At 42.0% G+C, this 22,364-nt stretch overlaps 1 protein-coding gene across 7 annotated transcripts in view; it reads left to right on the top strand.

Annotated features, from left to right (window-relative positions):
• Positions 1–22,364, top strand: part of MTUS1 (microtubule associated scaffold protein 1) — a 388,163-nt gene that overhangs the window by 329,027 nt on the left and 36,772 nt on the right. For all 7 annotated transcript variants that reach the window (XM_068278642.1, XM_068278641.1, XM_068278639.1 and 4 more), the window contains one exon: positions 12,212–12,278. In XM_068278642.1, the coding sequence (XP_068134743.1) occupies positions 12,212–12,278 (67 nt within the window). The remainder of the gene's footprint in view (positions 1–12,211; positions 12,279–22,364) is intronic.

The raw sequence follows: 22,364 nt of genomic DNA, 5'->3' as shown, positions 1-22,364 counted from the left end.
CGTTTCTCATTACAATTGATACTAATGTATGGGCGTTAAAACGCCTTGAAAACGCCAGCAGCCAAAACGCAGCGTTTTGCCTTTTCTCTGCTGCCTGTAGTGTGAAAGAGCCCTTATGATTGTAATTTACCAGGAAGCCCCAGATTCTCAAAATAATCACATGTGCAGCATGCTGCAACTAAGCTGCCACCCACACTAAGGGCCCTTTTCCACTAGCAATCGCAATCACAAATCACAAACGCCAGTGATTGCGATTGCGATTTTTCATTAACTCTGTTATGCGATTGCGATTTGCGATTTTCATTTGCATTGCATTATCATTGTAAAAATCGCTCCAGCAAGCGATTGCGATTTGCGATTAGCGATTTCCAAATCGAATCACTGTAGTGGAAAATACTTCTCGTGATTTCTATGATAAAGTAACAACCCTAGCGATTTATAAATCACTAGCGATTTGCGATTTTGTGATTCAGCAATCACAATCGCTCTAGTGGAAAAGGGCCCTACGGCACCGCCCACACTAAGCTGCCGCCCACAGGTGCCCGTGCATACTTACAACCATTGGCAGTGGTGGTGTAGAGGTTACATGGCGAATGGGTTGACTGTATGTATGGGAAGTAGAAAGGTATGCGTTTTCTCGTTGAATAGCTATGCAGCATTTTCACTTTTTTTTTTTTTTCCAATAAAGTGTTTTAGTAAAGACCCAATTTTATGAAAAATGTAAAAGACATGCACATCCATGGTAGTACTTCATTGTAGAATGCACTATATAAATACATTTTTTCCTATGCTGTTGTCACGTACATTGGGTATTATTTTTGACAGTTCTGACAGGCTTTTACAACTCTTAATGGGGGATTCCTTGTTAAAGAGACACTGAAGCGAAACAGAATGATAAAATGAATTGTATGTGTAGTACAGATTACTAGAACATTAGTAGCAAATAAAATATTCTCATTTTTATATTCAGTTATATAGTTTTTTGTAACATTGCATCATTCTCTAATATTTGCAGTTTCCAAACTACTCAGCATTCTAAATGATTTTACAGAGCAGGCTAGTGAACTTTTGACCTGTCCTCTGCTGAGGACAATAAGATACAATGACTAACAGTTGAGATGATAAGCTTCAGACGACAGAGCTCTCTGCGACTTTGAAAGTCTTGGAGCTCAATGGCTCTTTTGCATAGATAACTGGAGTTTAACTCTTCCTATACTGGAAACAATATTAGACTTATGTCTCTGCTCCTAATGTTTTATTTCTTAGCTGTACTACACATACAAATCATTATATCATAAGATTTGTTTTCACTTCAGTGTCTCTTTAACTTTATTCTTTCCAAAAGCAATACTTGGAAGAGATGTATAGTAAGATGGCAGCCAGCCCACCTACTCACTGCACTGTCTTCTGGTAGCTGGACTGACTCACTGCTATCCAGGGAGCTTTTGGAAATAAATTAATTCCTGTGAGTTCCTTATGAGGAGTATGAGCTGCAAGATTAATACTGGATACATTATAGTTACACTGGGCAAAAAGTTTTATATGCTGCATCTTTCTCTCTCACAATTATACATCTTATACATGTGCACATGAATTTTAAACTTTTTTGGGGGTGTTAGCGGTTTAAGTAAACTGTTATTCCTATTCTCATGGTTTTTGTTTGTTTGTTTCTTTGGTTTTGGAAGCACCTCTGAAGGGCAGTTGGGGATGTGAGTTTATGTGCTCTGTGAAACGCCATGGAAAATGCAGGCGCTCTAGAGGCCCATAATATAAAGACAGCAGGATTTATTTTAAAGGCAATGTAACCTTGTTGGATGGCTAGTCGGGAGGGGGGTGTTATTTGTAAATGTACCCTTTCAGTTATCTGGGTAAATTTTTGATGATGCTGCAACAATATCTAAGCTCTGTAAAAACAATTCTGAAAGCAGAAAGTCCTGGAATTGGCATAAAGGGAACCTTAACTGTATATAAAAAAAAAGTTTTACTTACCTGGGGCATCTACCAGCCCCCTGCAGCCATCCTGTGCCCTCGCAGCCACTCATGGCTCCTCTGGTTCCACCCCCCCCTCCCCCGCTGGCAGCTAGTTTCATTTTTTTGCCGACTGGAAGTCGGCCGGCCGCCATGCGTACGTTTTTGCGCACTAGCAGGAAGCGATTGCAGGCATCAACACGTTAAAATTTACTTGTTGATGTCTGCAATAGCTTCTTGCACTCGCAGGAATGCGTGAAAACGTACGCATGGCGGCCGGCCGACTTCCAGTCGGCAAAAAATAAAACTAGCGGGGAGGGGGGGGGGGGGGCTGCCTGACCAAAGGAGCCATGAGTGACTGCGAGGGCACAGGATGGCTGCAGGGGGCTGGTAGATGCTCCAGGTAAGTAAAACTTTTTTTATTATACAGTTAAGGTTCCCTTTAAGCATCATCCTACATGACGGCGCTAGTGATGGGGTTTGATTTAGCATCCTGATGGGCATGCCTGCCACTCACACCCTCAAGGCCAAGCAGCAGAACAGACCCGAGACAGCAGAAGAGTATACTGGGTATAGTGAGGCTGCAAGTGGATATTGGTACCTCATTTTCGTTGTTTTCAAATTCACTTCGAGCTGTTTTACACCTTTGCTTTCACATAAAACATCTTGGCAGATCTTCTGATCTTGAAGCAGGTCACAGCTGCCACTTATTACAGCATTTCTGACAGTCTATGCAGGGGGAAAGTTCCGGGCTGATGATCTGCTAAAGACTACAACCAACCAAAGCTGCTACACTAGCCAACCATCGTCTCATGTCTGTGGGGCTTAAAGCAGGCCATACACTCATCAATAGCGCAGTGACAAATAAATCATAATTGCAATCAATTTGCAGCAATGATCTACCGAAATTGATGGGAGCGGACAGAGAATGTTGGTTGATCGGGTTAGGCGTGGGAGCCGTGGACAGCCCATAATATTGCACTGTATTGAGCAGTGCATCTCTGCAGTTTTATAGATTAAAGGTGGCTATACACTCGTTAGATTAGCAGCAGATAGATCATCAGATAGATTTCGGATCCATCTGATGTGTTTAGGAACATTTTTTACTAGGAACAGATTTCCAATAGATTTCTGTTTGAAATCTATTTAAAATCTATCTGATGGAATTTTTTTTCCCATCAGATTTTCATTAGGGCCAATGCAAAATGATAAGCAATCTCAACAGATCGACCTAGATTTTCCACCCTGCCAGATCGATTGAAATCGATCAAAATCGGCCGCAAATCGATCGAGTCGGTAATTTGAAAGAAACGATTTCTGATCGATGGCTGAAATCGACCAGTGTACAGGCCCCTTAACAGATTTCATGGTGAAGTCCATTTAAAATCTGTGTGCAGTGTAAAGCCTTGTACACACAATGGATTAAACTCTGCCAAGTACAGTGGCTTGCAAAAGTATTTTACCCCCTTGAAGTTTTCCACATTTTGTCATATTACTGCCACAAACATGAATCCATTTTATTGGAATTTCATGTGAAAGACCAATACAAAGTGGTGTACATGTGAGAAGTGGAACGAAAATCCTACATGATTCCAAACATTTTTTACAAATCAATAACTGCAAAGTGGGGTGTACGTAATTATTCAGCCCCCTTTTGTCTGAGTGCAGTCAGTTTCCCATAGACATTGCCTGATGAGTGCTAATGACTAGAGTGCACCTGTGTGTTATCTAATGTCAGTACAAATACAGCTGCTCTGTGACAGCCTCAGAGGTTGTCTAAGAGAATCTTGGAAGCAACAACACCATGAAGTCCAAAGAACACACCAGACGGGTCAGGGATAAAAACTTATTGAGAAATTGAAAGCAGGCTTAGGCTACAAAAATATTTCCAAAGCGTTGAACATCCCACGGAGCACTGTTCAAGCGATCTTTCAGAAATGGAAGGAGTATGGCACAACTGTAAACCTACCAAGACAAGGCCGTCCACCTAAACTCACAGGCCGAACAAGGAGAGCGCTAATCAGAAATGCATTTAAGAGGCCCATGGTGACTCTGGACGAGCTGCAGAGATCTACAGCTCAGGTGTGGGAATCTGTCCATAGGACAACTATTAGTCGTGCACTGCACAAAGTTGGCTCTTATGGAAGAGTGACAAGAAAGCCATTGTTAACAGAAAAGCATAAGCAGTCCCGTTTGCAGTTTGCCGCGTATTGACTCACGGGGCTGAATAATTACGCACACCCCACTTTGCAGTTATTGATTTGTAAAAAATGTTTGGAATCATGTATGATTTTCGTTCCACTTCTCACATGTACACCACTTTGTATTGGTCTTTCACATGGAATTCCAATACAATTGATTCATGTTTGTGGCAGTAATATGACAAAATGTGGAAAACTTCAAGGGGGCCGAATACTTTTGCAAGCCAATGTATCTAGTGTGTGTACAGTGATCCTTAATGCTCCCTAACACCTTGTCCATCGGTCAGCCAAGAGCATTATACTCCCCACTTACCGCTCCTGCTGTCTGATGGAACTTCTGCGCTGCTCTATCTGCCCTTGCAGAGCTACAGAACGCATCACTAGCCCGCATTCTAGAGAAGTGTCTTTACAACCTCAGCCCTTCAATGTTGACCATTGGAGTGGGTTCTGATCACTGCCAGATGAAATGCCTCGTACACATTTATTCAAATCAAAGGGTGATTACTCTGTTTGCCACTTAGGCAACGTAAGCTTGTATGGCCATTTTATTCTGTTTGAGGACTGAAATGTACACCTTTATTTAGCTGTAGTTTAATGCAAAGCACTTATTAAGACTTATGCGGTCTTTGTCTTGAATGGCATGGCCATGAGTGGAAATCCATTTTTCTATATTTTTCCAACACTCCTAGGTCTGGCACTGTGATAAGGTTATCATGCTAGTGGCCTGCTTAAACTCAAATGTCTTTGTTTTGTAGCTGTCCTGCCACTTGACATAATCTCATTGCACTGAAGCAGAAAATGTTCCCAGACTTGAGCCAGGGCAGCTGCATTGAAAATGATCTGTTTTTCTCTGTTTCCACTGCTAATCTGTCCTCTACACTTTGTGTACTACAGATAAGTGTCTTTGCTATGATCAAACCGGTGCCACACAGAATGCTTTGCAGAGTAAAATGGCAAGTCTTCCCTTTTGCTACAGACATGTGTATTAATCCCCCCAGGACACCCTCAGATTCTTGAGTCTGACACCCTGCATGGATGTTGCTCAGTGAATTTTTTAGGTTAGAACTTGAGAATATACATTTAATTGTGATTTTTCAGTGCCAATGACGAGAGTTGTTAATGAGCACCAGTCAGTGTCTGCCAGTGTGAATAAGCCCACACTTAGAAGCTTGGCGCTGGCAGACTTTAAAAAAAAAAAAAAATCTTGCAGAAAACATGGTGGTGCTGGTTAGCGATATGACTACTGTGAAAATGCAAACCGTAGCGATTTAAAAACCACTAGCAATTTGCGATTCAGCATCGCAATCGCCGCTAGTGGAAAAGGGCCCGAAGCATTTGGTACCCTGACTTTCATCAAGACTGGAAGGATGTTGAGTGTAGGAAAAATCCATCCCTTCTGGATCTTGTACCATAAAGCCCCATAGGAAGTGTCAGTTTAGGCTTACAGAAGTTTGGACAGTCGTCATTAAGAGTTATAGAAAATGTTATAAAATGCTAGAATAGTTACAGAATTTGCAATGTGGGCCTTTTTTATACACGAAGTGTGAATGATCCTTGCATAGTGTAGGAATGGAAAAGAGGCATGTGGAACAGACTGGTTTGTACACAGGATTTGGGATTTGAGTTGAAGACAATCAGCAAGGCTGCAGATGTCCTGGAGGTGAAGAATGGCAGTAAATACACAGGACTTTGGGGTAACAGGTGAAACAGTCACAGGTATGTAATTTTGAGGACTTTGATGTGAAAAAGTACCTGTTATTGGGATCGGGAATGAATAAAATAGTAGTATTGCATGGATATAGGTAGGTGATGAAGGTGAAGAATGCAGGATCTGTGCTTTTGATGGTTTGTGAATAAAAAGCAGATCCATGAAGGTACTTAAGATTCTAGGGTGACAGTAAATCACAGCAACAGTTCCTTTATACTGGGCACACATGATGCAATTTCCCGTCCGATCAATGGGTAATCTGAGTGGAAGTTGCATCATGTGTACATGTCCAAACTGCTCCTGTTCACTAACTGGATCGATTTTCCCATGATAACTTCGTAAAATCGATCCTGGCATCAAACGGGAGCAAATCGGACATGGCTGAAATAATCGACCGATTCATGTCAATCGGATGGGACATAGCATAAGACTTGGTGGCCTGCTATGACGAACAGCACTTCCACAGGATTGGGAGTTATGAAAGAAGACCACTGTAAGCTTCATCTTGGAGCAGCAGTTATTGGGGGTCTTCCAACAAAGTCACCTTCAGGAGGCTGTTAATTTAAACCTAGTAACCTGTGTATTCATTCATGTTATCACGGTAACCGTGATTTCACCACAGTCTTTGTACATAACATGTAAAGGTTTGGCACTTGGCAAATGTATGATTCCTCTATCATGTTATTGTGGATACCCCTTGCCTTATCTTGTTCATTGTTAGCCTGGTGCTGTGATCTGATCTTTTATTTAGACATGTATATGTTCTTATCCACTCTACGGACCCTGAATATAGAGTGTGTAAACACGGCTTAGCATTGTGTGGCTCAGAGTATTTGAGGGATTTGTGCTACAATGCAGTTATGTAGGGGTTGTCCCTTGCAGCTACTGGTAGGCTTTAGATCTTCACTAACTAACTTTCAGTGTAAATAGCTGCAAACAATTCAAGTTTAGACATCTTCACACATGTATTGGTATGGCATGCCGGCATTTGTAAATCATCAGCCCTTGTTGAGAGACCAAGTTGTGGCCTGATCTGAATTTATCTACAGTAAATAAATGTTTGACTAAAAGCTGTTGCGTTATTAAAAATGTTTAATATTAAGCAAAAACGAGAGGGTTTGATTATATCCAGCTAATCCAACTACAGATATTTTGCTCCATTGTTCTTGGTAATCTTTTGTTCCATAAACAAATGGGTTGTACAGACAGCTAGGCATACGTGGGCCGATGGTGGTTGGGTTCTGCCGACGGTTGATTCGTTTATGGAACACTTTGTGTCTTTGGTTGAGATTTCAGCAGATACCAACTTGATGAAAGCTTACTGCCAATCCCAGTGATCCTTTCTATTAGGCCTTTTTCACAGGAGCTACTGCAGGTAATATCATCACCATCTCTTGCTGTTTGTGTGCACTGGTCAGGTGCTTGGCGCTCATCCTGGGCAGTGGAGAGGTGCCCAACCCATGGAGGCATATATGAGGGCAGACATGGCCACACTCAGATGCCACATGAAGCAATTTTTAGTTTCTATGTTCACTGAAGTGGACTCTACACTGCACTTTTGGAGTGGACACTGCACTGTCTGCTCTTACTGGCAGTTGGAGTCTGGCTCAAATGGGAACCTAGCTTTACGCCTGTACTGATGGGTACACAGTTATGGGTAATCAGAGCTACATAAAGACACCTTTATATTGCGCTTTTCTCCTAGCAGACTCAAAGCTCTTCAGTACGGCAGCCACTTAGGTTCTGTCTCAGCAACAGGAGGCCAGGGTTCGAATCTTTGCTCTGCCTGTTCAATAAGGAAGCCAGCTATCACCTATTCAGTAAGGAGTCCTTGGGCTAACCTCCATGACACTGCTACTGAGCGTGCCATAGTGGCTGCAGCTCTGGTGCTTTGAGTCTGCCAGGAGAAAGGTGCAAAATAAATGTTTGTCATCTCTAGGGCGTGCTCCATGGCGAACATGATCCTTAGGGAGCCTTGCCCAAAGACTCCTTACTGATTCACATGCTCTCTTGAGCTGGGATATGAACAAAGTGTTAATCAATTTGAAAGTTCAGTCTCAAGTCATACTTATGATATAAACAAGAGCTTGGGAAATTTGCCTTGTTCTGTTTTGTGTTTAGTTGTGGGGTACAAGGCCGTGTTCCTGTGCTTTATAGAAGATTACAAGGTACATTTTCAGATATTTGTCCAGTTACTGGAAGACTTAGTGCTTCACCATGACTAATGTTTAAGTGTATGTTTATATAGGTTTTATTTGCAGTGCTGTGACGCTGTGTAATCTATTACAAGGTTACTTGTTCTTCAGAATACATGAGTGGACACATGTAATTCCAGCCATGAAGTAGCCGCTCTGTTTCCTGGATATCCCTGCATGAGCTGCTAGCTAGTAATCCATTCACAGAACACCAGAAGTAGTAGATGTCCTGGACCCTTGTGTAGCTCCTTAGTCTTGTGTCAGTTCTGAAGGAGTTAAGGATTTCACTTGGAGATATATGAATAAGTAATATATACTAAGCTTGTGCATCAAAGTGCATTGCCTGTCTCAGTGGACATTGTGTATTATATAATACACATGTAACATCATCAAAGCTTACTGCTCTCTATGCTATATAAAATATACACCTGGTCCACAGTTCTGCAATGTATTGAGGTTTGTCAGCATGTAGATATGTAAATGAAGGCTGGAACCTCAGGCAGGTCATCAAATCTGACCGTAATGCTTAATACAAATTAAAATTTAAGATTTTTAGGTCGATTGCCATGTAAAGTAAATCGAAGCTTGAATCGGAAATGTCGGAAATAATCGAATTGATGCGTATCGACGGACGCAGTGAACGCAGAAACGCATGGTGTGTATCCAGCCGAAGCAACTAAATCCTGCAACAAATGCTGTGAAGTACTATGTACATCACATAGCAATAAATACAACAGAAAAGTGACAGCTGCCACTCTATACATACAGGGAGCCAAAAGTACACTTGTGATCAAGCCCTGTAAAATAAACAAAACTTGGGAAAATGTTAGTTTAAAGGTGGCCACACACGATACAATAAAATTATCCGATTTTACAGCAATTTGATAAAAATGATTGTTTCTACAGAAGAATCAAAAGTTGTTTTTTTTTCTTATTCGAGTGAAAATTCTGATCGAAGTTCCCTTTTTTTTTTTCTATTTTTCGTGATCGTGAGTGTCAGAAATGTTTGATCAGTTTTTTGCAAGATTGTACGTGTGACGAAAGCCATTTTTTCAGTGTTTTCCATCATTTTTTTTCATAATTGCAGAAAAAATGAACACGTGTGGTACATTGGTCAGATTTTTGAAATGTTACAAGCAATCAGAAAAATTGATTGTAAATCTTGAATTGAATTGAAAAGAAATGTAAAAAATGGTATGGTGTGTGGCCACCTTAAAAAGTATTCATCCAAAAATGTAAAAGCCTTCATTGCTGCTGTAAAGAAAACTTATATTTACCTGCGGAGTCTCGTCCCACAAAGCCGCCCGAAAACCCTGTATCACTCCACTTACAGCGCCTCGCCCCGCCTCCTCTCCTCAGAGAAAAAAACACCAAGCTGGTGTCTTCGGGACAGCATCGTGGGAGGAGACTCCGCAGGTTAATACAACTTTTCTTTACAGCAGCGCTGAAGGATTTTTAATTTTTATAATAATAATTGCAGTATTTGAATAGCGCCTTTCTCCTGTCGGACTCAAAGCGCTTGCGAGGCAGCCACAAGAGCGCACTCAGTAGGCAGTAGCAGTGTTAAGGAGACTTGCCCAAGAAACTCCTTACTGAATAGGTGCTGGCTTACTGATTTTTAGATGGAGATCCTCATTAAGTTGGGCTTAAATGTTACTTGATCGCTCCTCCCAATAGATAGTTGTCTCCATCTCTATTCATGTAAGTGGGCACTTTGTGCTAGTATTGCTGACACAGGACCTTGTGTGTGTGTGTGTGTGTGGGAAGTATTTGTCCTTGCTGCTCGTGACCACCAACAACAGACAGACTTCCTGTGCCTAAATTGAAAACTTGACTTATAAAGGCACTACAGGCTACAAAAAGATATTAGACTTCAGACAGATGATAGTTACCTGTTATAGTTCTACATTAATTTCACTACTTCAGCAGCCTTTTGTTGTTGTTTTAGCACAGGCTTGATTCAATGGAAAATGCTTCATCCGTATATATTATTTAGTATTTATATAGCACTGGCATCTTCCACAGCACTCTACAGAGTGTATGGTCTTGCCATTAGCTGTCCCTCGAAGAGTCTCACAATCTAGTCTCTACCATAGTCGTATGTCTATGTATGTATCGTGTAGTGCATGTATCATGGTCTAGGGGCAATTTATGGGAAAGCCAATTAACTTATTTGTATATTTCTGGGATGTGGGAGAAAACACGAGTGCTCGGCGGAAACGCATACAGACACGGATAGAACATACAGACTTCTTGCAGATAGTGCCCTGGTTGGGATTGTAAGAGGGGAACCACTGCTGCAAGGCTATATATTGGACTCCAATGTAATATAATTTAAATGAACGGACTGGATGATGATTGCTGTGAGGCATATCTCGTGCCCCCTTAATTTGACAAGTCACCTTTCCTGTCAGTGTGGTATTAAGTGTGCATGTATAATGTATGAGATCTAATAAATATCTCTGAACTTGCTCTGAGGAAAGAATGACTTTCATTTTACCAGTCAATTCAGTACTTTCTCCCTCTGATTTCTAGATTTTGTATGAAAACCTAAATTAATGAGCAGGGTTTTATAACAAAAAGTTGAACCAGTGGAGAGCAAAAGAAAAATAACTCGGCTGCATTATTCTCTCTAAGTAGTGTCTAAAGCCAGTGCATCATATATGAGATAAGCGGAGCCTATACATGCTAAATATAAGCTGCACTTAGCAGTGAGGGTAGCCCTCTCCTTACCATCCAGGCTGATATATGAGTAGTGGCAATCGATCAGGCTAATGTCTGCCTCTCCTTTTTCATATTCGAAAGGGGTTGTGGCTTAAAGTAATCACAGGCTGCTTGTGCCAGGAGCCGGGACTGCAGTATGTGTTTGGAGCTGGGAGGGATCAGTACAAGGAGCACAGGAAAACCTGCAAAGCATGAGTGTCAGGCAGACAAGCTGAGTCCTATGGAACTCCTATCAGCTGCTCTTTAAATGTGGCCAGACCAGTTCTGGCTGCAGTCTGTCCTCCAGGAGTGTGCACCTTGGGAATACAGAGGCTGTAAAATGGGCTGCTCAAGCAGCAAACTGTGCATCTACCCCCCATGTGCTCCATCCAGGGTAATTACTCTTTTTTTATTTTTTTTACCTTTGGGGTTCCCCCCTCCCCTTTGGCCGTGGAGTTCTTCCAGCTGCTGCAGCAAGGGAGAAATGCCAGCGTAGGACGTTTTTTTCTTGCAAAGAGAAGATGATTGCAGGCAGCAGTTACTTGTTCTGCTTTGACTGTTCTGTTTACGTCTAGGAGAGTCTCCAGCAAGATGTAAAATACAAGCGGTGAGACTGCTCATACTCCTTTGTCATCCTAGGACTGCAGTGCTCTTTATACAAATGTATTTTGTGTGTCTATTAGGTCATTCTCCTTTATCCTGCTCTTTCTGTGATCTTTGTAAAGCCTATTCTGTTTACGTTTTGAAGGCTAGATGAAAATGCATTATGTCTTATGCTATGCAAACTGCCTGTCCCTGCAGACCTAATAGCATTATGCTCCCTGGAGGATAGATTGTGTAGCCATTCAATTACACTAATAAGAATTTCCAAGCTAGGAGTGGGCTGCTGCTATACCGTGTAGGGAGCCAGCAAAGGACACTGCTTTAGAGGTTATGACTTTATCTCACATTCATAATGGGTATTTACGGTAGCGATGCTTTTTAGTGCTAATATACTACACTTGGCATGCACTTACTCTGCAGTTTTTCTTGGCAACCAGACAAGCGCTGTATTTTAACATATGTTTCTGCGTTTTTGTGGCTGCGCACGGAAATAAGTGATTTGAAGACTGATATAGAGTTGTTGTTGTGTCTGATTAGTTTTCGTGGCTGCCCCTCTTTCTGTATCGAGGGAAGAACAGTAACAAAAATCTCATCTGCTGAACGTCGTCATTAGTAACCTAATGAATATGCTGACTGTCCTCCTAGTTTGATGATCATTTACAAAAGCATTGAACTGTCTGTTCATGAAAGGGTTACAGTGCACCACGTTGCTTTTATAGACTTGTTGATATTCTGCCTCATGCTTCTTGTGTTGTGTAACTTGCTGACAATCGTGTAAAATGGTGACACATGGAATGGGGTTACTCAATAAATGTGTTTTTCTTTTTTTACAGAGGGAAGAGGCTCTGAAGAAACGGAAGGAGCTATCTCAGGAACTCCAGAATCTGCGAGGGGACTTGGGTAAGAATAGCTGCTTCTCGTACAGTACTGTGTGTTGAGCAATAACCTGACTGTATGCGGTTATTCAGTATGCAAATGACTGTTACTATGCTCTGACAAAGTACAGGGACTCCCAGGAGCCAATCAGAATTCAGTTCACTAAATATGTCACATTTTATGCTATGGGTTATTAGGCTTACCTCTCTATGGTTACAGGTTGATCCTGTATAGATAGGCTAAGCACATTTTCGATATGTTTGTATTTTGCCATGTTTATCGAGCCGTATTGGCTTTCACAGTGCATGGGGTCTTTATATTCAGCTGGAGGCAGGCGTATGTCCCAACTGCCCATCTCCCGGAGCATAGGGATAGCTCCTGTACTTGAGCTCTTCCTATTTGTTTCTCAGTTTTCCCTTTTTCAGACCATATGTCTAGTTCTGTATTAATAAGCTACAGTTCCCTTTGGTAAATCACTTAACTATTTTTATGCTTCTCAAGACAAAATTTGTTGACAGTTTATTTGAAGTCCCTCCCGTGCAACATAACGCTGCAGCCCTTCCCCCTCCCCTTCCATTCTCCTGTTCAGCTTTAGTGTCACATGCCAATATGCTTTCCCAAATCCTCCCACAATCCACTGCCCCTCATCCCAGGTAACCCCACACCGACCTCCACATTAGAGGGGGGGGGGCACAAGCACCATATCCTCTTCCAAAAGGGACTACAGAATGCCAGCTTACTGTAACTATGCAGTGGCCTTCCTCCAGTAGATTATGGAGGTTCAGCATGAGATCATCTCTGGAACTTGGTGGCACCTGGTGAGTAAAACAGAATCCCTTAGGCTGGGGCCTACTAGAGAGTGATTTTGCTTTCAAAACAGAGCGATTATTTTGGCCCCTGCTTTCCCTGAATGAAAATGCTGCAGGCACCGCAATTGCAATTATTGGTAAATCACAATCACTCCTGTGGAATCGCTGCCATAGGCTTTCATAGCCTTTTTGGAATCGCTGGTGATTCCTAGGAAGCATAATTTGCTGCTGAAACCGCTCTAGTGGGCTCCAGACCTTAGTGTTACATAGGGGGCCGGGAAGGAACGGGCAAAACCCTAGAAAGTGTAAAATGTGCTCTGTATATATGTAGTATACACAAAAACTTTAGCTCACTTCCAATGAGCTGGTAACATAATGTTTTCAATTAATCCTGTGATGAATAGTAAGGCAGAGATGGTCACAATTTACTATGACAGTATCGGGTAAGCAAAGGCAGGCTTTGAATAGCTGGAAATGAAGCTATTCCTATTCACATCTGTGGTCCATGTAAAGCTGACCTAAACTCAAAACTTCCTCTCTGCTCTAAAACATACACAACAGCACAATCACCTTTTAAAGAAAAACCTTTGTTGCAGCTGATACAAATCCTACAATAAATCTGCAGTGTTTTTTCTTCCTGCTTTAATGGAAGCAGACATATTGTTAACATCCTGTGCTTTCAAATGGGCTTATCTTCCATAGCAGTCAGCTGACACAGGGGAGAGCTCAAATTACAACTTGTGATTAGACACAAATGAGGGGGAATTAGACAGCCTAAAATCTCTAAATACATACAGGGTGCATTTCTTTGTTTTCCTTTTGTCCTGTGCAAGAGTTCAGGTCCGCTTTAAGTGATGCCTCGGAGTAGGAGCAGTTCTCACTTTTCAGCAGAGCTGGATGTTCTGCTGCTGCTGTTTTCTGATTGGTGATCTGATAAGGGTTCAGTTTCTTTCTTGTATTGTCTTTTTCACCAGCATCGCAGTCTCTTCTTTTTGCTACCAAAGAGTTAAAGTTTGTAAAGTCTTATAAATGGCTTTTCCCCTGAGGCAGATTCCCATGGAAACTCTGGGGTTGTGAATTTCTCTAGAGCCTGTTAGCTGACCCCAGGTTCATCAGATTCCTGGCAGTTATCTCACTGCCTTAGCAATGGCTCTTCCAGCCCCATCCATAAAGTGAAGTCAGTGCCTGCCTCAGCCCATGTCATGATGCTTGAGTAAACTGAATGTGTGCTTCCGCAGTGCAGGATTTTCCAATCAGTGACAGTGAACACCAGGTATTTGGAAGCAGCGCACTAATTACACAAGTCGGGTCATTCCGTGCCAGGAACGTATTGTTTTTATTCAGTTGTCAGAACTGCTCAGACTGTCCTGACTTCTGGAACGTACTTGTCTTCCAAGTAAAAAAGTGAGGAATAAGCTAAATCTGTGCACACACATGCTAGATTTCCATTGCCCTAGATGATTGTTCATGATTGTTTTGACTGACAATTTATCAAGTATTACTGTCACCTGACGTTATCGCCTCTCCTTCAGTGATCTGATGCATTGAATCTTTCTTGCACCAGTGCTTTTGTCTATAAGCCACTCCTCCCACCCCCCTCTCCTTAGATTAAAATGAACGGCTGACCTGCTTGTATACACAAGTATTCCTAAATGCCCCCCCAAATCAATCAATTTTTTTTTGGGGGGGGGGGGCAGTAATTGAGCACCTGTATACATATTTAAAGATGACATGCAGATGGAGGGATATGCAGACTGCCATATGTATTTCTTTTTAAATAATACCAGTTGCCTGGCTGTCCTACTGATATTTCATGCATTGGTGTCTGAATCGCACACCGGAAACAAGCATGCAGTTAATTCAGGCAATCTAAAAACATCTGACCGTCATGCTTGTTTCGGGGTCTATAGCCAAGAGTATTAGAGGCAGAGGGATCAGCAAGACAGCCAGACAGCTTGCTTTATTTAAAAGGAAATTAATATGGCAGCCTCCATATCCTCACTTCAGGTGTCCTTTAAAGAGGAACTCCAGTGAAAATAATGTAATAAAAAAAAGTGCTTCATTTTTACAATAATTACAGTGGAGGAAATAATTATTTGACCCCTCACTGATTTTGTAAGTTTGTCCAATGACAAAGAAATGAAAAGTCTCAGAACAGTATCATTTCAATGGTAGGTTTATTTTAACAGTGGCAGATAGCACATCAAAAGGAACATCGAAAAAAATAACCTTAAATAAAAGATAGCAACTGATTTGCATTTCATTGAGTGAAATAAGTTTTTGAACCCCTACCAACCATTAAGAGTTCTGGCTCCCACAGAGTGGTTAGACACTTCTACTCAATTAGTCACCCTCATAAAGGACACCTGTCTTAACTAGTCACCTGTATAAAAGACACCTGTCCACAGAATCAATCAATCAAGCAGACTCCAAACTCTCCAACATGGGAAAGACCAAAGAGCTGTCCAAGGATGTCAGAGACAAAATTGTAGACCTGCACAAGGCTGGAATGGGCTACAAAACCATTAGCAAGAAGCTGGGAGAGAAGGTGACAACTGTTGGCGCGATTGTTCGAAAATGGAAGGAGCACAAAATGACCATCAATCAACCTCGCTCTGGGGCTCCACGCAAGATCTCACCTTGTGGGGTGTCAATGGTTCTGAGAAAGGTGAAAAAGCATCCTAGAACTACACGGGAGGAGTTAGTGAATGACCTCAAATTAGCAGGGACCACAGTCACCAAGAAAACCATTGGAAACACATTACACCGCAATGGATTAAAATCCTGCAGGGCTCATAAGGTCCCCCTGCTCAAGAAGGCACATGTGCAGGCCCGTCTGAAGTTTGCCAATGAACACCTGAATGATTCTGTGAGTGACTGGGAGAAGGTGCTGTGGTCTGATGAGACCAAAATAGAACTCTTTGGCATTAACTCAACTCGCTGTGTTTGGAGGAAGAAAAATGCTGCCTATGACCCCCAAAACACCGTCCCCACCGTCAAGCATGAGGGTGGAAACATTTTGCTTTGGGGGTGGTTTTCTGCTAAGGGCACAGGACAACTTAATCGCATTAACGGGAAAATGGACGGCGCCATGTATCGTGAAATCCTGAACGACAACCTCCTTCCCTCTGCCAGGAAACTGAAAATGGATCGTGGATCTGTGTTCCAGCACGACAATGACCCAAAACATACAGCAAAGGCAACAAAGGAGTGGCTCAAGAAGAAGCACATTAAGGTCATGGAGTGGCCTAGTCAGTCTCCGGACCTTAATCCAATAGAAAACCTATGGAGGGAGCTCAAGCTCAGAGTTGCACAGAGACAGCCTCGAAACCTTAGGGATGTAGAGATGATCTGCAAAAAGGAGTGGACCAACATTCCTCCTAAAATGTGTGCAAACTTGGTCATCAATTACAAGAAACGTTTGACCTCTGTGCTTGCAAACAAGGGTTTTTCTACTAAGTATTAAGTATTTTATTGTTAGAGGGTTCAAAAACTTATTTCACTCAATGAAATGCAAATCAGTTGCTATCTTTTATTTAAGGTTATTTTTTCGATGTTCCTTTTGATGTGCTATCTGCCACTGTTAAAATAAACCTACCATTGAAGTGATACTGTTTGAGACTTTTCATTTCTTTGTCATTGGACAAACTTACAAAATCAGTGAGGGGTCAAATAATTATTTCCTCCACTGTATGTATACATGATTTAGTCAGTGTTTGCTCATTGTAAATCTTTCCTCTCCCAGATTCGCATTCTGACATGTATTACATGGTGACATTTTTACTGTGGGCAGGTTATGTAGCTGTTTCTAGCTGTTCTGGCTTTAACAGACAGCTGTAAACAGCCATTTCCTGTCTGTGAACATTGTTACATTGTGGCAGTTTGCCCAGAGTACCGAGGTACCAGAGCCTCTTTTGGGAGGGGTTTCAGCACAAAATCAGTCATACAGCGCCCCCTGATGGTCTGTTTGTGAAATGCAATAGATTTGTCATGTAAAAGGGGGTATCAGCTTTTGATTGGGATAAAGTTAAATTCTTGGTCGGAGTTTCTCTTTAAGGTGGTTGTATACTGTACAATATTTTAATAGATCTTGGTTCCAATACAAAACAGTGAATCTAGTCACCATGCCATTTACAATCAGTATCCTGTATAATAAAACACGTGCCCCTGCGTCTGTCCCTGTGTTGGTGCTTTGCGCTACTGCGCATGTCAAGCACTTACAGCCATTGGGGCAGGGCGGTCCAGCCGGCCGGGCGGGCGTGTGCGCGGCTGGCGGCAGCGCGCACACAGACTGGCGGCTTGAAGAGACCTAGAGCCTGTTTTTTAAACGGGCTTAGGTCAACTAGGCCTATATAATACCCGTCCCATCCCGTCGTCCTGTGTCCTTACCAGCTGCCTGGTGCCTGTGCGCGACACCTAGGGTCATAGCCGGTGTGGGCCAGTTGCCTATCGCACGTTGTGAAATGAGCAGGCTTTTTGACTCGTTACTATATAAATGATTAAATATTGATCAGACTTGCCCATATTTAGTCAAATGCTGATGCTCACTTCTTGAGCCTTGTGTGTTGGTCCTGTGGAGGGGGCTGGGGAGAGTAGACCTTTCCACTGAAAGCTCATCAATAGCTATTGACTGGAAGAAGCCATGTCTACAGACTTGGATCACCAGGTTCTCTACAGACGCATGCATGTAACTCTGTTCAGCTGCACGCAATGTGATTGGGCGACAGCCATTTGATATCTTTTAGTTCCTCTAAAGCATATATATAGCATATAGGCTGATCATACCAGTAATTGTTCTGTTATTGTTCTGCCATTTGATATCTTTTAGTTCCTCTAAAGCATATATATAGCATATAGGCTGATCATACCAGTAATTGTTCTGTTATAAGATTTCTCCTTCAAGAGAAGTTATGGGAAAACATTTAGGGAGTGAATCATGTTAAGTCTCTGAACAGCTGGCTGTAATCCTGTTACCTCTTCTTCCTGTTTTAACCTACACAGGAGGCAGAAGTGCCAGGTAGCCAACACCAGCCAATCAGATACTTACCAAATTGTTGCATGCCACCTTCATCATTTGTCCTTTTGCAGCAGAAATTGGCCATCTCTACCGAATAATTGGACCTTTCAGACTGCTTGGTTAACCACTTCAGTCAGGTCATTGTAATCTAAAGTTGGTTTTCCACTTATGTTATTGTGATGACATTTTTCAGCCTATTGAAGTCAATGAGCTGGATCCAAATTCGCATGCAGAGGAAAAAAAATGGATGTTTGGCAGCATAATCTCTTGTTACACCTCCACATCTCGCAGGTGTGCATGATATGGCTAGAAGGAATCTGATGCATTATAGCATTGTACAAGTGCTGGCATCGCATCTCGCTAGATGCCAGCACAGTGGAAAGGTAACCTTAAAGTGGACCTGAACTCCGAACTTCCTCTCTAAAATGCTCTAAAATATACCCAACAACATTACATTTTAAAGAAAAACATTTGTTACGGCTGATACAAATCCTGCAATAAATCTGAAGGATGTCTACTTCCTGCTTTCTTGGTAGCAGGCATAGGGGTTAACATCCTGTGTTTACAAATTAGCTGCTCTGCTGAGGCAGCCCACTGACACAGCTGAGATCAAATTATAGCTGTAATTAGACACAAGTGAGGGGGAATTAGACCGGCTAAACTCTCTAAATACATACAAGGTGGATTTATCTGTTTTCCATCTGTCCTGTACAAGAGTTCAGGTCCACTTTAATATGAATCGGTGTTCTCCCCAGGCTCTTTTAGATGGGTGCTCCACCCGGCTAATTTTGGTGAGCACCCGGCTATCATTGGCTCGTCTCCTCCTCCTATGCTTTGAGCAGAGTTCCACCGGCCTTGCATTCCCCTGGTTGCGCCCCACCCGGCTACTTTTTCATGCCACCCGTTTATAAAAAAATTTCTGGGGAGAACACTGTGCATGCAAATTTATTGCAAAAAGTATGCAGCTTGGAATATAGCCCAAGCTGGTCTAATTCCAAGCTGCATGCAATTTTCATGCAAAACCATGAGGCATGTCGTGAAAAAGAAATAGAAGCACTGGCGCTCTGTACTCTGTATATTTATAGGTATAATTGAAAAGTCTATTATATTGGTCCTCATTTTTGTGTTTTGTGATTAAGAGCGCTTGGTGCGATGTTGCCTACTTTCCTCGTATATTAATGCGGTTTGTGGTCTGTTAGCAGCAACTACTGTACAGTAGTGAAGACTCAGTGTACCATTTGAAGTATGGTTGGCCCTTATTTGACGTATTCCTATGGCATAGGCAAATGCATTGTGTATCTTTGAGCATCATTCTCCACATCATATGGCAGTCTGTTGAGATCTGCACAGTTAAAAAGCCACGTACATATGTTAGATTATAGTCATTTGAAATTATTTTTTTATTCTTTTGGTGCTGTCATATCGGCAACTGATGAAAACATGTGCATGCATGGTTCTCTGCTAAGCAGTTTATACTGTACCATGAGCAGGGGAAGGGGAGGCAGCAGAGCTGGACTTCTGGAAAGACCACAAAGGCTCAGGCTTTGGGCGTCTGGACTTGGAAGAGCTGTACATGGATGGCACACATGTAAGACAAGGATTCTCATAGAATGGGATAGGTGGCCGCTGCATACATGGGGAAAGCAAGAAGAAAGTGGGCCTAGGTGCATAAAAAGTATCAATCTGGCCTGTAAGGCTCATACACACGTCCAACATGCACACAACCACATAACCAACATGACAAACCAAACAACCTGACGAACCACATGACCTGTACGTACACACGCCAAGACGGCTAAACAACCAACTCAATTAACGTACTGCGCATGCAAGAGGACTGACGGACTACACATTCAAGACAAGTACAAGACTTTCAAACAACTTGTACACACGCACCAAATGCATGATATCTGACTAACATAGATCCAACAGCTGGATTGGGCAAAATGCCTGTTATAAGTTGCTCCTCAAGTTGTTTGCACGCGTACACATGCCTGATTGTCATCCAACAGACTAAAGTCAGATGATGATCAGGCTGCAGGTTGGTCCGTGTGTACTTTTAGAGGCGGTATCAGGATGTGCATGCTTGTGCAGACATTACATTTACATACAATGATTACAAGGTATCCTTTTTTGGGCAGCAAATCTCTATATGGAGGTTGTTGGTATTTTTTTTTCTTTATACAAGCAATATTGATGGGGAACGTGAGGAAAAGAGCATCATGCTTGCTGTGAGGCAATCACAGGTAGGTTAGTAGAAGCTTAATCAGTGCAAATAGAATGAAGACAAATTGCCACACTCCTGGGCAGACCTAGCCTTCACATTTTTGGCTCAAGGTTCTTGAAGAGGCTGTAATCTTTACTTACTCTCTGTCCACATCTGCCAGATTCAAATGTCCTCAATGAAGTGTATATAGAGGTCTGTGATTTCTGTCTGGAGAGGAATCTGGAACTTTTTTCTTCACAACGCCATGGGTATATTTTTCAACAGACTTCATTGTATCTGCCTTTGTCTTGTTAGTGTTTATAGCAAGGACTATACAGTCTGTAGGGGGGTTGCTTTAATTTAATTTTACTTCTGCTGCAAACAGGATAATCAAAATGCAGCTTTTCCTAACACTTCCTGATGTTCGTTATCTTTTAAGCCTGTCCTGCCCACCCAAAAACCATTTCTTGGGTGGGGAGATTTTTTATAGCTTGTTAAAGTGGACCCTTTACTCAAAACTTCCTCTCTGCTCTAAAAGATAAACAGCATAATAACCCTTTGAAGAAAAACCTTTGTTTGTTACAGCTGATAGAAATCCTGCAGTGTGCCCGCTTCCTGCTTCAAGGAAGCATACATAGGGTTAACAACCTATGTTTACCAATTAGCTGCTCTGCCGAAATTCCTGAGCTGAAACAGCTCAGAGCTCAAATTACACCTGTGATTAGTCACAGATGAGTGGGAATTAAACAGACTTTCTGAATACATACATGTTGGATTTCTCTGTTTACCTTCTGTACCGGTTGGTTTACGCTGTAGGTTGGACTGCCACCTAATGCTGGGAATAAACCATGAGATATTTTTTTTTGACATGTAGATTGTTTGATAGATAATTTCCGACATGTCTGATCTACGATCATTTTTCTGATCGATTTCTCATAGAAGTGAATGGAAAGCGATCAAAAAAACTATCAGAAAATCCTGCTGAAAAAAATCTCATGGTGTATTCCCAGCATAATGGAGGTCGTTTCTTATCTATACGAGTCACAGCTGCTGAAAAACAAGTTTGACACCTCTTATCTCTACTAGGATTTCTATGGAGCCAGCAGCCTTGTATCAACCATACTTCTTTTTCCTCACCCTTTTCAGATTGCAGCTTAATAACATTTTAAAATATTTTTGTTTACAGTTAAAAGAAGATTGATCTAGGAGGAGGTGGGGTTGAATAATGACTTGCTGTATGTGCTATTATTATCCAGGTTCTTTTAGCTGAGGGAAAGGAGTTTAGTCGTGGAGCAGATAAAGCCGTTTTCTTTGGAAGATAGAGTAGAGTTTCCATATGACCTTATCCTGCTTCTCATAATGATGTATACAGTATACCCATGACAGAATATTTTCCACTCTGGGGAAGTGTCTGGAATACCTCTGCAGGCCTGAAATAAGGATCTGCTGGAAATACAAAGGAAAAACTCTCGCACTGTACAGGGCTTTATGGGTTTGCAGTTTGGGATTGTACTAGCTCAGTGTGCGAGACTTTCTGAAGTGTATAAGCTGTTACTCTGAAACTAAAAGGTCAGCCTGCCCTCATTGTGTTAAGTCAACACGTGTGGCTGTCGGGCCCAATGCTCGCTGATTTGTGTGCCATCTAACAAGGCAAGTGGTGGAAAGCTCATTTAATTTTTTTTTTGTTTGTTTTTTTTCGTACCTTTTTTTTTGTCCTCTTTTCTAAGTGAATCAGTTGGGCTTTAATTAAAAGTGCAGGAAGTATTCTAATAAGCAAATCCTGAGCACCTGCTGCTCTAGATCACATTTCTTCTAATGTTTGCAGTCTGCAGTTTTTAGGCATAGGCAAACAAGGTAATATGTAGGGCTCAGTCCTGGAGGGGTGCCATAGAATCATGTCAAGCACAATAGTTGTAAAGTTTTTGTACACAGCGACTGGATACAAAAAGCGCCATCTTGCAGCATGTATCTTGATCCAGCATTTATTTGACATCTATTTTCCTCCGATAATAATGATCAAATTGGGGTGGTCGATTGGCCGCCAAATCAATAGCTGTATATTCACCTTTAGGATGTTA

The sequence above is a fragment of the Hyperolius riggenbachi genome, chromosome 1 (genome assembly GCF_040937935.1).
Source record: "Hyperolius riggenbachi isolate aHypRig1 chromosome 1, aHypRig1.pri, whole genome shotgun sequence".
NCBI classification, from domain to species: Eukaryota; Metazoa; Chordata; class Amphibia; order Anura; family Hyperoliidae; genus Hyperolius; species Hyperolius riggenbachi.
Note: the sequence above shows the minus strand (reverse complement) of the source record. Positions and strands in the feature narration are given on the sequence as shown.